General features: G+C 44.8%; 1 protein-coding gene across 16 annotated transcripts in view; it reads left to right on the top strand.

The window, feature by feature from the left end:
• LOC114894854 overlaps positions 1-13,966 on the top strand; it is a 174,486-nt gene extending 160,520 nt beyond the window's left edge. For 11 of the 16 annotated variants that reach the window (XM_029221946.1, XM_029221940.1, XM_029221947.1 and 8 more), the window contains 6 exons: positions 929-1,134; positions 1,253-1,451; positions 2,088-2,308; positions 2,588-2,704; positions 2,849-2,990; positions 13,263-13,966. In XM_029221946.1, coding sequence (XP_029077779.1) covers positions 929-1,134; positions 1,253-1,451; positions 2,088-2,308; positions 2,588-2,704; positions 2,849-2,990; positions 13,263-13,267 — 890 coding nt within the window. In that variant the 3' untranslated portion in view covers positions 13,268-13,966. Of the gene's footprint in view, positions 1-928; positions 1,135-1,252; positions 1,452-2,087; positions 2,309-2,587; positions 2,705-2,848; positions 2,991-13,262 lie in introns of those variants that run through there. The other 5 variants (XM_029221944.1, XM_029221941.1, XM_029221942.1 and 2 more) reach the window with 5 other exon arrangements.
• The last annotated feature ends 240 nt before the right edge of the window (positions 13,967-14,206 follow it).

The following is a 14,206-nucleotide window of genomic DNA, read 5'->3' as shown; positions in this document are numbered from 1 at the left end:
TCCATACTGTTCTCTGTAGTGGTTGTACCAATTTACATTCCCACCAGCAGTGTAGGAGGGTTCCCTTTTCTCCACATCCTCTCCAGCATTTGTTATTTGTAGACTTTTTAATAATGGCCATTCTGACCAGTGTGAAGTGGTACCTCATTGTAGTTTTGATTTGCATTTCTCTAATAATTAGCGATGTTGAGCATCTTTTCATGTGCCTAGTGGCTATTTGTATGTCTTCTTTGGAGAAATGTTTATTTATGTCTTCTGCCCATTTTTCGATTGGGTTGTTTGTTTTTTTAATATTGAGCTGTATGAATTGTTTGCATATTTTGGAAATTAAGCCCTAGTTGGTCTCACCGTTTGCAAATATTTTCTCCCATTCTGTAGCTTGTCTTTTCGTTTGTGATTTCCTTTGTTGTGCAAAAGCTTGTAAGCTTGGTTAGGTCCCATTTGTTTATTTTTGGTTTTATTTCTGTTGCCTTGGGAGACTGCAGGTTGCCCATTTAAAGTGTCTGATTCAGTGGCTAGTGTGCCATCCATCACCACGGTCAATTACAGAACCTTCATCACCCCAAAAAGACACCCTGCATCCCTTAGCTCTGTGTCCCCATCCCTCAGCTATACCCCCAGTCTACTTTCTGTCTCTGTGGATTTGCCTGTTCTGGACACCGCGTATGAATGGAGTCACGTAACACGTGCCCTTTTATAACGGGCTTTTCACTCAGCGTAAAGTTTCTGAGGTTCGTCAGTGTTGGAGCGTGCATCACACCTCATTCACCTTAGGGGACCCCTAGAGCTCAAGTCATCTTGAAGCCGGAGGTTCTTGGGGACAGACCCCACTCCCCACGTGGGCTGCCCATGAGGACAAGGGCCAGGGAGCAGGCTCTGGACAGGCTGGGCTGCCCCACTCCCCCTGCGTCCGGCCTCTTCCCTGCAGACCACGCTGTGGTGGCCGGCACCAGGCATGTGGTGACCTTCGACGGCCAGGTGTGGGGCATCAGTGCCCACTGCAGCAGCCTGCTGCTGGCCCAGGACTTCGCTCACGACACATTCTCGCTGACGCTAAACCGGGCGGGCTCGGGGCTCACGTCCCTGACCGTGGAGTTGAACCACACCACCCTCGTCCTCTACCCCGGCCTGAAGGTGAGCCTGCAAGAGCAGGGTAGGGGGGGGCGGGGGGGCACGTCGCCCAGACACTTTCCTGCCTCCTGTCACGTCCACACACCTGTGCCCTGTGGAGACTGTCACCTGTCCTGCTCAGCCCCTGTCTGGCCCACAGACCTACAGGCTGTACAACTCCTCCCTGCCTGGGGAGAGCTGTCTGGACCTGGATCTGCCTCCCGCCAAGACCAGGAGGAACAACGTCCCCAGGATCGAGCTGACCAGTGAGGACGGTGTCTCTGTTGTCTGTGACCTCCACGCCAGCCTCTGCAGCCTGACTCTCAGCGTCTGGCAGCATGGTGGGTCTGGGCCCCCACTGGCGGCCTCTGAGCCAGTGCGGTCAGCTTCCAGGGCTGAGACTGACAGATCCCAGTGGGCAGCACTCCGAGTCCTTGGGAGGCTGTGGGCAGGAGGCCCAAGGACACTCTTGGGCCTCTGCTGCTCCTCAGGGCTGACAACCCAAGTGGGTATCAGAACAGCCCAAACAGCTCAGAACTGGGAGAGGGTCAAAGGCCATCTCTCCCGGCTTTGATCACGTCCAGCACTGGGACAGCCCCTACTCCAGCAGCAGCGCAACTCTGGATGCAGCCCCGCTGGTTGGCCGCTGCCCCGTTTCAGGTGCTACAGCGCGCACGGCCTGCTCCTTCTCACGTGATCCTCCTGCTGCTGTCCCCTGGGACATGTGACATGACCCAGGCTAATTTACGGGCCCCCCACTCCTCCAGCCACAAACATCAGGGCCAGGCTTTGAGCCCAGAGCTCTGACCCCACGTTCTGCCCCCTTCTCTGGGACGTGCCGCTCCCCTTGATCTGGTTGGGCAGCCCCAGGAACACTTGTAAAAGGCTTGCATCCTGACCACTCGGGATGGGGCTGGTGGATGGGGGAGGGAACAAATGCTTTTCTCAGTCCTTTTTCTCCTCTCCCTCTGGTGAAGTTTCAGAGCCAGGACCCGTGTTGGGGGGTCAGGCGTGGAGGGTGCAGGGTCTGGCCATGCCCCACCGCCAACCCTGGCCAGCAGGCTCTCACAGCCTTTCCTGCCCCACAGGCCTGTCCGCTGGCCTTCTGGGCACCAACGACAATGAGGCAAGCAATGAGCTGATGCTGCCGGACGGCACGGTGGCCAGCAGCCTGGAGGAGGTCACCCCCGCCTGGCAGGTGAGCTGGCTAGCCAGCCCTCCCTCCCTCAGGGCCGGGCGTCATCACTAGGACGCTGTGGCTGTGGATGGAGAGGGGAGCCTCTGTGTGGAGTGGCCGTGGACCTGAGGAGGGTGGGGCCCCCACCTCCGAGGCTCCTGGGCCTGCATGTTCCACACCTGCAGGGAACCTCTCAGTCCGAGGGGGTGGTGGTTCCCTCCTGGGGCTGCAGCCCCCAGTGGAGCTGCCTGGAGAAAGGAGGTCCAGGCAGGAGCCTGAGTCTTGGGTTCTTCTCCCCAGGTGGGCGGTGACTGCAGGGCCATGGAGAAGACTCGGCTGGCATGCCCAGTACAGAGCCTCACCTGCCGGGCCTTCTTCCAGGACCCCCACTCCAGCCTGGGGAACTGCTTCAGGGTGGTGAGTGTGCAGCTGCAGAGGCCACTCAGCAGGTGGACTGCAGGACAGAGAAGGCCCTTGCCCTGACCTAGCCTATAGCCCTCCTCTGTGCTGCTCCCCAGGGTGTGGTGGGCAAGGACACTGACTCTGGGTGCTGGATTTCAGGTGGACCCCACACCCTTCCTCAGCCTATGTGTCCAGGACACCTGTGGCACCCAGGAGCGCCAACCTGCCTGCAACCTGGCGGCCGCCTACATCCACCTGTGTGCCCGGGGCTTCGTGCCCCTGGACCCTCCTGCACAGTGTGGTAAGCAGTCTGACCCCTGCCTGGGGGCGGAAGGTTGACCTCTGCCTTCCATCCCAGAGGGAAAACCAATTCTTTCCTCTTAGCTTCCGCCGAGAGGACAGGCACTCAGTTATTGTACAGTGAGCTAAGAGTCAAAGCAAAGTTATGTGTGAAGGAGTACTTATTAAGAAAGAGAAAAAGAGGGCCACAACCTCCACCTTCCACCCCAGGTCCAGTGAGCCCTGTGACATACAGCACAGGAGACGAGAGCTCGGGGAGGTCAGGCAGCTATGAAGTCAGCTGCTGAAAACTCAGAACCACAGACTTGCTGTTAGGGGATGTGAATGTACATGCCCTACAAGGTCTGGGAACCCCTGGGCACACCTGAAACCAAGGTCGTGCATGATTCCCACGGCTGAAGTCCCACTACATAGACACAGAAGTTGGCGACTGCAACAAACAATGGCAGTGGACCCCCTGATAACAGAGCCATTATTCATGAACCTCGCAAAAGAACAGTTAGTAGTAGTAGCTACTGGGAGGAGGAGTGGGTGTGACTACAACAGGGTGGAAAAGGGAGATGTTTGTGGTGATGGAACAGTTCTGTATTTTGATGGTGGTAGTGGTTACATGAATCCACACCTGTGACAAAATGTCATAGAACTCTACACACACACATTCTACCAATGTCAATGTCTGGGTTTTGATATTGTACTATAATTATGGAAGATTTAACCATTGGGGGAAATGGGATGAAATATATACAGGACACTGTACTATTTTTGAACTACCTGCAATTCTATAATTATTTTAAAATAAAAAGGCTTTAAAATTAAATATAAAACATCAGAGTCACAGTTTTATAGGCAAGTTGTAATAATTTACTATAACTGTTCCAGAGTATAAAAAGGAAACCTTCCTCTTCCTACCTCATTTTAAATTTTAATGAAGTTAATGTTATCTTATGGGAGATAAAAACCCAAGGACAATACAAGAGGAAAGTTAGAAGCCCAACTGCAAACTTGAACATAGATGTTACTAATATGTTAGTGAAATTCAAAAATACGTTGAGACATAAGCTAAGAAAACATCTTAACCAATTGGAAGTAATCTCTGGAACCCAAGGATGGTATTTAAGAACAGTGTACTAAAGTAGGCAATTTAAACTAGGTAATTCAAAACAGTCCTTCTGGTGGGATATCTAATAATGTTAAACAAGATAGAGAAAATGGGGTATTGGAAATATCTGGATCAAAATCCAGGGGAAGACAGGAGAGTGACATCAACAGGTGGCAGGCTAGGAATCTACAAATCCTCAGTCCTCCATGGAAACACTGAATATAGAACAATATATGGACCAAAGTAGCTTTGTGAGAACCCTAGAAACCAGTTAAGCAGCAGCAACAACCAAGTGACTGCCTGACTGAGAAAACGTCTCACTCTAAATGCAGGAAATTTCATGGCATTTGTGCTTGCCTTCCACAATACAGTTTTGAAGAAGCCAGCTAGCTCCTGGCTCATCCCTTGGGAGGGAAGGAAAGGAGTGGAACTTGCTTGCAATGTTCTGACTTGTCTGGGACCTGCCAGAGGAACAGGTCTCTCTTGACTTAGTGATGATGAGAATGGTGGCATAGTTTGGATATCATGTGGGTGATTGCTGAAAGCAGGAGTGGGTGCTGCTGCCAGAGGCAGCTGCAGAGAGTCTGCAGTCCTGTAGGTGACTGGGAGCGAGACTTTGGACAGAGGAATACAATACTATATCTAAGCCCCTGAGAAGAAGCAGGGGTGAAAGCTGGGGAAATTAGGACATTTAAAAGCAGCTGTGTCCACTGGGGATGTGGAGTTAAAACACACACTCAGGCCCAGGGAAGATGCGCCCATAGAAAGTATTTGAGAGAACCCTGAGCTTTCATACCAGGTTGATTAGTGAAGGCCTTCCCCTGCACAGGGACAGTCTGCAAAGAATGGGAGAGGTGGATGTCTTTTCAAATGCCCAGTTCCAACAAAAGATGACAAGACATACAAAGAAACGGTGAGATAGGGCCCATTCAGAGGAACACAGTAAATCTCCAGAAACTAACTCTCAAGAAACATAGGCCCCTTATTGACAGGCTTTAAAACAACTGTCTTAAATATGCCCAATCAGATGAAGGAGAAGAAAGATGGCAGACAACTAAGTGAAATCAGGAAAACAATATATGAGAAAAATGAGAATATCAACGAAGATGTAGAAATTACAGTAAACAAATTCTGGAGGTGAAAAATTCAATTTGTGCTGTCTTCAAGAGACTCACTTTAGATCTAAGGACACACACAGGTTGAAAGTGAAAGGATGGAAAAAAATATTCCATACAAATAGTAACCAAAAGAGAGCACACTTTCAATAATGGATAGAACAACCAAAGAGAAGATCAATAAGGAAATAGAGAATTTGAACAACATTGAAGATCAACCAGACCTAGCAGCTATATACAGAACACTCTGCCCAACAGCAACAGGGTATCCATTTTTCTCAAGTGTACATTGAACATTCTCCATGATAGACATTAGACAGATAGATATTAGGCCATAGAACAAGTCTTAATAAACCTCTAAAAACTGAAATCATACAAACTATTTTCCAATTACAATGGAAAGAAACTAGAAATAGCAGACAAAACTGGAAAAATCACAAATTGTACAAAATTAAACAGCACACTCTTAAACACCCAATGGGTCAAAGAAATCACAAAATAAATTAGAAAATATCTTGAGACAAATGAAAACAAAAACACAACACACCAAAACTATGGAATTTAGAGAAAGCAGTGCTACTAAGGAAATGTACAGCTGTAAATCCTCACATTAAAAAAGAGCTCAAATCAACACCCTAACTTTACTCCTTAAGGATCCTGGAAAAGAACAAATCAAACCCAAAACTAGCAGAAGGAAGGAAATCATAAAGATTAGTGCAGAGCTAAATGAAGTAGAGAGTAGAAAAACAAGAGAGAAAGTCAACAAAACCAAAAGTTGGTGTTTTGAAAAGATCAACAGAATTGACAAATCTTTAGTTAGACTGACTAATAAGAAAAAAGAAGACTCAAGTAAGTAAAATCAGAAGTGAAATAGGGAACATGACAACTGATTTTTACAGAACCAAAAAGGATTATAAGAGAGTACTATGAACACTTGTGTGACAACAAATTGGACAATCTAGATGAAATGGATAAATTCCCAGAAACATATTACCTGCCAAAACTGAATCTCGAAGAAACAGAAATCTGAAAAGACCTAAAACTAGCAAGCAAATTGAATCAGTAATCAAAAACCTCCCAACAAAGGAAAGCCCAGGACCAGATGGCTTCACTAGTAAATTCTACCAAGCATTTAGAGAATTGAAACCAAGGCTCCTCAAACTCGTACAAAAAACTGAAGAGGGGGGCCCCCCTGGTGGTGCAGTTGTTGAGAATCTGCCTGTCAATGCAGGGGACATGGGTTCGAGCCCTGGTCTGGGAAGATCCCACACCCTGCAGAGCAACTAGGCCCGTGAGCCACAACTACTGAGCCTGCGCATCTGGAGCCTGTGCTCTGCAACAAGACAGGCTGCGATAGTGAGAGGCCCGCGCACCGTGATGAAGAGTGGCCCCCACTTGCCACAACTAGAGAAAGCCCTCACACAGAAATGAAGACCCAACACAGCCAAAAATAAATAAATAAATTTAAATTATATTAAAAAAGAAAAACTGAAGAGGGAACATCTTCAAATCCATTTTATGAGGCCAGAATTATCTTGATACCAAAGCCAGACAAAGACACTTCAAGAAAACTACAGAACAATATCCCTGATGCATATAGATGCAAAAATCATCATCAAAAAAAAATAAAACCATGATTTCCACATCCACAGATTCAATCAACCACGGATTGAAAATATTTGAAAAAAAATCCAGAAAGTTCCAAAAGCAAAACTTGAATTTGCTGCATGCTGGCAACTATTTACATAGCATTTATATTGTATTAGGCACTATAAGTAATCTAGAGATGATTTAAACTATACAGGAGAATGTACATAGGCTGTATGCAAATATTATGTCACTTTATATAAGGGACTTTATATAAGGGACTTCAGCATCCACAGATTTTCGTATCCATGGAACCAATCCCCGTGGATACTGAGGAACAACTGTACTGGCAAACAGAATTCAAGAGCACATTAATAGGATTATATACCATAACTAAGTGGGTTTATTCCTGAAATGCAAGGATGGTTCAACATAGGAAAATCAATGTAATACACCACATTAAAAGAATGAAGGAAAAAAAAAATGACCATCTCAACTGATGTAGAGAAAGCATTTGACAAAATTCAACACCCTTTCATGATAAAAACACTCAACAAACTAAGAATAGAAGGAAACTACCTCAACATAATAAAGGCCATATTTGACAAGCCCATAGATAACACCATATTCCATGGTAAAAGACTGAAAGCTTTTCCTCTAAGATCAGGAGAAGACAAGGATGCCTACTTTTGCCACTTCAATTTAAAGTAGTATCAGAAGTCCCAGCCAGAACAATTAGTCAAGAAAAAGAAACAGAAAGCATCCAAATTGGAAAGAAAGAAGTTATCTCTGTTCTCAAATGACACAATCATATATATCTAAAAAACCATGTATATGTAGAAAATGCTAAAGCTTAAAAAAATTTAAAAACCTATTAGAATTAGTAAACAAATTTGGCAAAGTTGCAGAATGTAAGTCAACACACAAAAAACAATTGTGTTTCTATACACTAATGAGCATTCCAAAAAGGCAATTAAGAAAATAATTCCGTTTACAATAACATCAAAAAGAATAAAATACTTAGGAATAAACTTAACCAAAGAGGTGAAAAACTTATACACTGAAAACTACAAAGCACTGCTGAAAGAAATTAAAGAAGATACAAATAAATGGAAAGATATCCCATGTTCATGGATTGAAAGACTTAATATCATTAAGATATTAACACTACTCGGTGATCTACAGATTTAACGCAATCTCTGTCAAAATCCCAATGGCTTTTTTTGCAGAAATATAAAAACCTACCCTAAAATTCATACAGAATCTCAAGGGGGCCCCAAGTAGCCAAAGCAATCTTGAAAAAGAACAAAGTTAGAGGTCTCACACTTCCTGGTTTCAAAACTTTTAACATAAGCTACAGTAATCAAAACACTGTGGTACTGGCATAAAGACAGACATATAGACCAAAGGAATAAAATAGCCCAGAAATAAACCCTTGCATATATGGTCAAATAATTTTTGACAAGTATGTCAAGACCATTCAATGGAGAAAGTATAATCTTTTCATCAAACAGTGCTGGGAAAATTGAATATCTACATGAAAAGAATGAAGTTGGACCCTTACCTTACACCCTATAAAAACATTAGCTCAAAATAAATCAAATACATAAATATAAGAACTAAAACTATAAAACTCTTACAAAAAAACAGGGGGAAAGCTTCATGACATTGGATTTGGCACTGATTTCTTGGATATGACACCAAAGGCACAAGCAATAAAAGAATAAATAGACCAACTGGACTTCATCAAAATTAAAAACTTCTGTGCATGAAATGACACAATCAACAGAGTATAAAGGCAACCTATGGAATGGGAGAAAATATTTGCAAATGAAGTAACTGACAAAGGATTAATCTCCAAAATATGCAAACAGCTCATGCAGCTCAATAGCAAAAAAACCCAAACAACCCAGTCAAAAAGTGGGCAGAAGAGGGGCTTCCCTGGTGACACAGTGGTTGAGAGTCCACTTGCCAATGCAGGGGACGCGGGTTCGTGCCCCGGTCTGGGAAGAACCCACATGCCGCGGAGTGGCTGGGCCCGTGAGCCATGGCCACTGAGCCTGTGCGTCCGGAGCCTGTGCTCCGCAAGGGGAAAGGCCACAACAGTGAGAGGCCACGTACAGCAAAAAAAAAAAAAAAAAGAGTGTAGGTCAAAAAATGGACAGAAGACCTAAATAGACATTTCTCCAAAGAAGGCATACAGATGGCCAACAAACACATGAAAAGATGCTCAACATCACTAATTATTAGAGAAATGCTAATCAAAACTACAATGAGGTATCACCTCACACCAGTCAGAATGGCCACCATCAAAAACTCTACAAACAATAAATGCTGGAGAGAGGGTGTGGAGAAAAGGGAACCCTCCTACACTGTTGGTAGGAATGTAAATTGGTACAGCCACTATGGAGAACAGTATGGAGGTGCCTCAAAAAACTAAAAATAGAACTCCCATATGACCCAGCAATCCCACTACTGGGAATAATAATAATTCAAAAAGATGCATGCACCCCAATGTTCATTGCAGCACTGTTTACAATAGCCAGGACATGGAAGCAACCTAAGTGTCCATCAACAGGAATGGATAAAGATGTGGTACATATATACCATGGAATATTACTCAGCCATAAAAAAGAACGCAATTGGGTCATTTGTAGAGACATGGATGGACCTAAAGACTGTCATACAGAATGAAGTAAGTTAGAGAGAGAAAAGCAAATATCATATATTAACGCATATATGTGGAATCTGAAAAAATTGGTAAGACAATCTTATTTACAAAGCAGAAACAGCGGCACAGATGTAGAGAACAAATGTATGGATACCAAGGGAGAAGTGGGGGGATGAATTGGGAGATTGGGATTAACATATATGCACTATTGATACTATGTATAAAATAGATAACTAATGAGAACCTACTGTATAGTACAGGGAACTCTACTCAATACTCTGTGGTGACCTAAATGAGAAGGAAACCCAAAAAAGAGGGGATATATGTATACATACAGCTGATTCACTGTGCTGTAAAGTATAAACAAACACAATATTGTAAAGCAACTATACTCTGATAAAAAAAATAAAATTGGTCAAAGGACTTGAACAGACATTCCTCCAAAGAAGATATATAAATAACCAACAAGTACATGAGAAGATGCTCGATATCACCAATCATTAGGGAAATGTGAATCAAAACCACAATGGTATATAAACTCACACCCATTAGAGTGGCTACTATCAAAAAATTAGAAAATAGTGTTAGCAAGGATGTGAAGAAATTGGAACCATCATGCACTGTTGGTGGCAATGTAAAATGGTGTAGCTAATATGGAAAACAGCATGGCAGTTCCTCAAAAAAATTAAAAATAAAATTACCATATGATCCGGTCATTCCACTTCTGGGTATATACCCCAAAAGAATTGAAAGCAGGATCTCAAAGATATCTATACACCCATCATAGCATCATTATTCACAACAGCCAAAAGTTATAAGCAACCCGTGTCCATCAGCAATTGAATGGATAAGCAAAATGTATATATACATACAATGGAATATCATTCAGCCTTAAAAAGGACGGAAATTCTGACACAAGCTACAACATGAATGAACTTTGAGAACATTATGCTAAATGAAATAAGCCAGTCACAAAAAGACCGATACTATATGATTCCCCTTCTACGAGGTACCTAGAGTTGTCAAATTCATAGAGACAGAACACAGAATGATGATTGCCATGGGCTGGTCTAAGAGGGTAATAGGAGTTGTTTAATGGGGACAGAGTTTCAGTTTTGCAAGATGAAAAGCGTTCTGGAGAATGGATGGTGGTGATGGTTGCGCAACAAAGTGAAAGTACTTAACACTACTGACCTGTGCACTTGTTAAGATGGTCAACTTTTTTGTGATGTATATTTTGCCACAACTAAGAATCTTTTAATTAAAAAATTTTACTGAGCACCTACTTCATATGCTAGGCATGGTGATACAACTCTGAACACTGAACTTATAACCACTGTAATTATAAAAAACGAACGCACTTTAAGGAGACAAAATTCTAAGAGCAAGAACCAGCAGAGTCAGACAATAGACACAAACCCACAGGAATTCAGAAATGGGTTTATCCAACACAGACCATAAATTTCGGCAGGGATAACAAGCAACTCATGCAGCTCAATATCAAAAAAACAAACAACCCAATCCAAAATTGGGAAGAAGACCTAAATAGACATTTCTCCAAAGAAGATATACAGATGGCCAACAAACACATGAAAGGATGCTCTACATCACTAATTATTAGAGAAATGCAAATCAAAACTACAATGAGGTATCACCTCACACCAGTTAGAATGGGCATCATCAGAAAATCTACAAACAACAAATGCTGGAGAGGGTGAAGCTGGTGAAGAAAAGGTGAAGAAAAGGGAACCCTCTTGCACTGTTGGTGGGAATGTAAATTGATACAGCCACTATGGAGAACAGTATGGAGGTTCCTTAAAAAACTAAAAATAGAATCCCACTCCTGGGCATATACCCTGAGAAAACCATAATTCAAAAAGAGTCATGTACCACAATGTTCATTGCAGCTCTATTTACAATAGCCAGGACATGGAAGCAACCTACGTATCCATTGACAGATGAATGGATAAAGAAGATGTGGCACGTATATACAATGGAATATTAAAGGAATATTTAATATTCCATTGTATATATGGAATATAAAAGGAAACCAAAAGGAACCATAAAAGGAAACGAAATTGAGTTATTTGTAGTGAGGTGGATGGACCTAGAGTCTGTCATACAGGGCGAAGTAAGTCAGAGAAAAACAAATACCGTATGCTAACACATATATATAGAATCTAAAAAAAAAGGTCATGAAGAACCTAGGGGCAGGACGGGAATAAAGATGTAGACCTACTAGAGAATGGACTTGAGGACACGGGGAGGGGGAAGGGTAAGCTAGGACAAAGTGAGAGAGTGGCATGGACATATATACACTACCAAATGTAAAACAGAGAGCTAGTGGGAAGCAGCCGCACAGCACAGGGAGATCAGCTCGGTGCTGATCTAGAGGGGTGGGATCAGCTCTGTGCTGATCCCCCCTAGAAGGGTGGGATAGGGAGGGTGGGAGGGAGACGCAAGAGGGAAGAGATATGGGGATATATGTGTATGTACAGCTGATTCACTTTGTTATAAAGCAGAAACTAACACACCATTGTAAAGCAATTATACTCCAATAAAGATGTTAAAAAAAATTTTGGCAGGGAACTAGAAAATTTTAAAAATATCATATCTGGAAAGAACCAAAGATATCATATCAACAGATGGCAGAAAAGGAATTTAATAAGATTGTCTAATGCTCATATTTTCTTTTTAAAAAATTCTCTTAGCAAATGAGGGCTAGGAGGGACCTTCCTTAACCTGGTAACTTGAGGTATTTGGTATCCAGCCTTTAACATCACAGTTGATGGAGAAACATCAGAAGCAAGGAGATAGACACTCTTTCTCTCTGTTTCTATTACATATTGTATTGATGACCCCATCACACTCAGTAAGACCAGAAAAAGAAATGAAGTACAGAGATTAAAACTCACCTGCTGGGACTTCCCTGGTGGCACAGTGGTTAAGTATCTGCCTGCCAATGCAGGGGACATGGGTTCGAGCCCTGGTCTGGGAAGATCTCACATGCCGCGGAGCAACTAAGCCCGCGAGCCACAACTACTGAAGCCTGTGTGCCACAACTACTGAAGCGCGTGCGCCTAGAGCCCATGCTCTGCAACAAAGAGAAGCCACTGCAATGAGAAGCCCTCTCATCGCAACAAAGAGTAGCCCCCGCTCACTGCAACTAGAGAAAGCCTGCGCGTAACAACAAAGACCCAACGCAGCCAAAAATTAATAAATTAAAAAAAAAAAAGCCTTACCTGCTGATGGTGTGCCTTGCCCAGAGAGGTGCCGAGGGTCTTCCTGGGTCTGTGACCCCTAAGTTGAAGAGGTCCCTGCTTCAGTGTGAGCTGGATATCCAAGGGGTAAGGCTGGCTCCTTCTGAAAGTAAAGAAAAGTCATTCAGATGTCACCAAATGTTCTGGAAACATCTGAATGTCCCTGCTGCTTTCATGACCTGGATACCATCTCTTCATCAGGACTTAGCCCCTGAACTCCCCTCTACCCCCCACTTTGGGTGCACCCTCCATGCTCCCAAAGCATCACGTGCTGGGGTTCAGCCCTCTCCCAGGCCAGGAACTCCTGGGGTGGGGGTGAGGGCATGTCTCACAAGTGCAGGGAACCATCTAACCATACCCACTGCTCTTCCAAAGGGGGAGATGTCCTTTTAATGAGGGCCACTCGAGGCCTGACCCTGCTGGGCCTACAGCACGCCAGGGGCTATAACAGGGGCCCTCAGCTCGCTTCCAGGAAACAGCGGGAGCTCCCTGTCCTCTGGGCCTACAGCAAAGCCTTACTTCTCTTCTTTTTTCTTTGCAGTTTGAGATTTTGCCTGAGCCAGCACCAGGCTGCCAAAGATTTCAGACTCCCTCTCCTCCTACCACAATCCCATCTCGTCAGCAAGCTCAAGATTCCTGTCTGGGGCAGGACAAGCAGCACGAAATGCCAAGAAACTCAGAGAAGACCAGGAAAGATACAGATCCAGGAAAGAAGGGCTGTTAGGCATTGATTTCAGAATGCTTCTGGGGGCGGTAAAGCCCACACTGGTCTGGGTAATGCTCCACCTCCCTCAACACCTGCCCTGTAATTCCAGGAGGCAGCCTGGCCTGCCGGGCCCAGCTCTGGAGAGCGGAAGCCACTCCAGCAACTGTTCTGCCTGAGATATTTAGTCACTCGCTGGCTGCTGTTTTGGAAGCCTCAGCTGTATGAGCCAGGCTGCGCCGGGTCTCCTAGCCTGGGATTGGCTTCCCCTGCCCTCTTCAGGGTCTCCCCTGAGGCATGAGGATCCTTGAGGGGAAACTGATGGTCCCAAATCCCTTAACCACAAGCCTGGTTGGGTGCTTCCCTCTTTGGGGTAGAGCCTGACTCTAAGACTGAATGCTCCAGGGGGCCGGTTTCCACAGACGTGTGCTCTGCACCTGGGCACTCAGACCCCAAGAGTTACAGCCCTAAAAGTTGTTCACTTTCTTTGGGGGGAGGCTTTTCCGTTGAGTTTTCAACTGAAAAAATAAAGCTGGCAGATTCCAAGAACATGTCCATTAGATTGCTGGGGTTAGCCATCCACTGGAGAGATTGGCGGGGGGGGGGGGGGGGGGGTGGGCGGTGTTGGGTGGCTGTGAAACCTGCCCACCAGTAGGGGGTTCCCAGGGCCCTCTCTACACCAAGTCCAGAGCAAAGGGTGAAGCGTCAGCCATGAGGCATGGGGCCACCAGAGGGCCAGACGCCAGACTGTCCCTGGCCTCCCCACACGTAAATGCCTGGCA

Source organism: Monodon monoceros, unplaced genomic scaffold (genome assembly GCF_005190385.1).
Source record: "Monodon monoceros isolate NGI ecotype Baffin Bay Population unplaced genomic scaffold, NGI_Narwhal_1 Super_Scaffold_13, whole genome shotgun sequence".
In the NCBI taxonomy this organism is placed as follows: domain Eukaryota; kingdom Metazoa; phylum Chordata; class Mammalia; order Artiodactyla; family Monodontidae; genus Monodon; species Monodon monoceros.
This window is presented reverse-complemented; position numbering and strand designations above follow the sequence as displayed.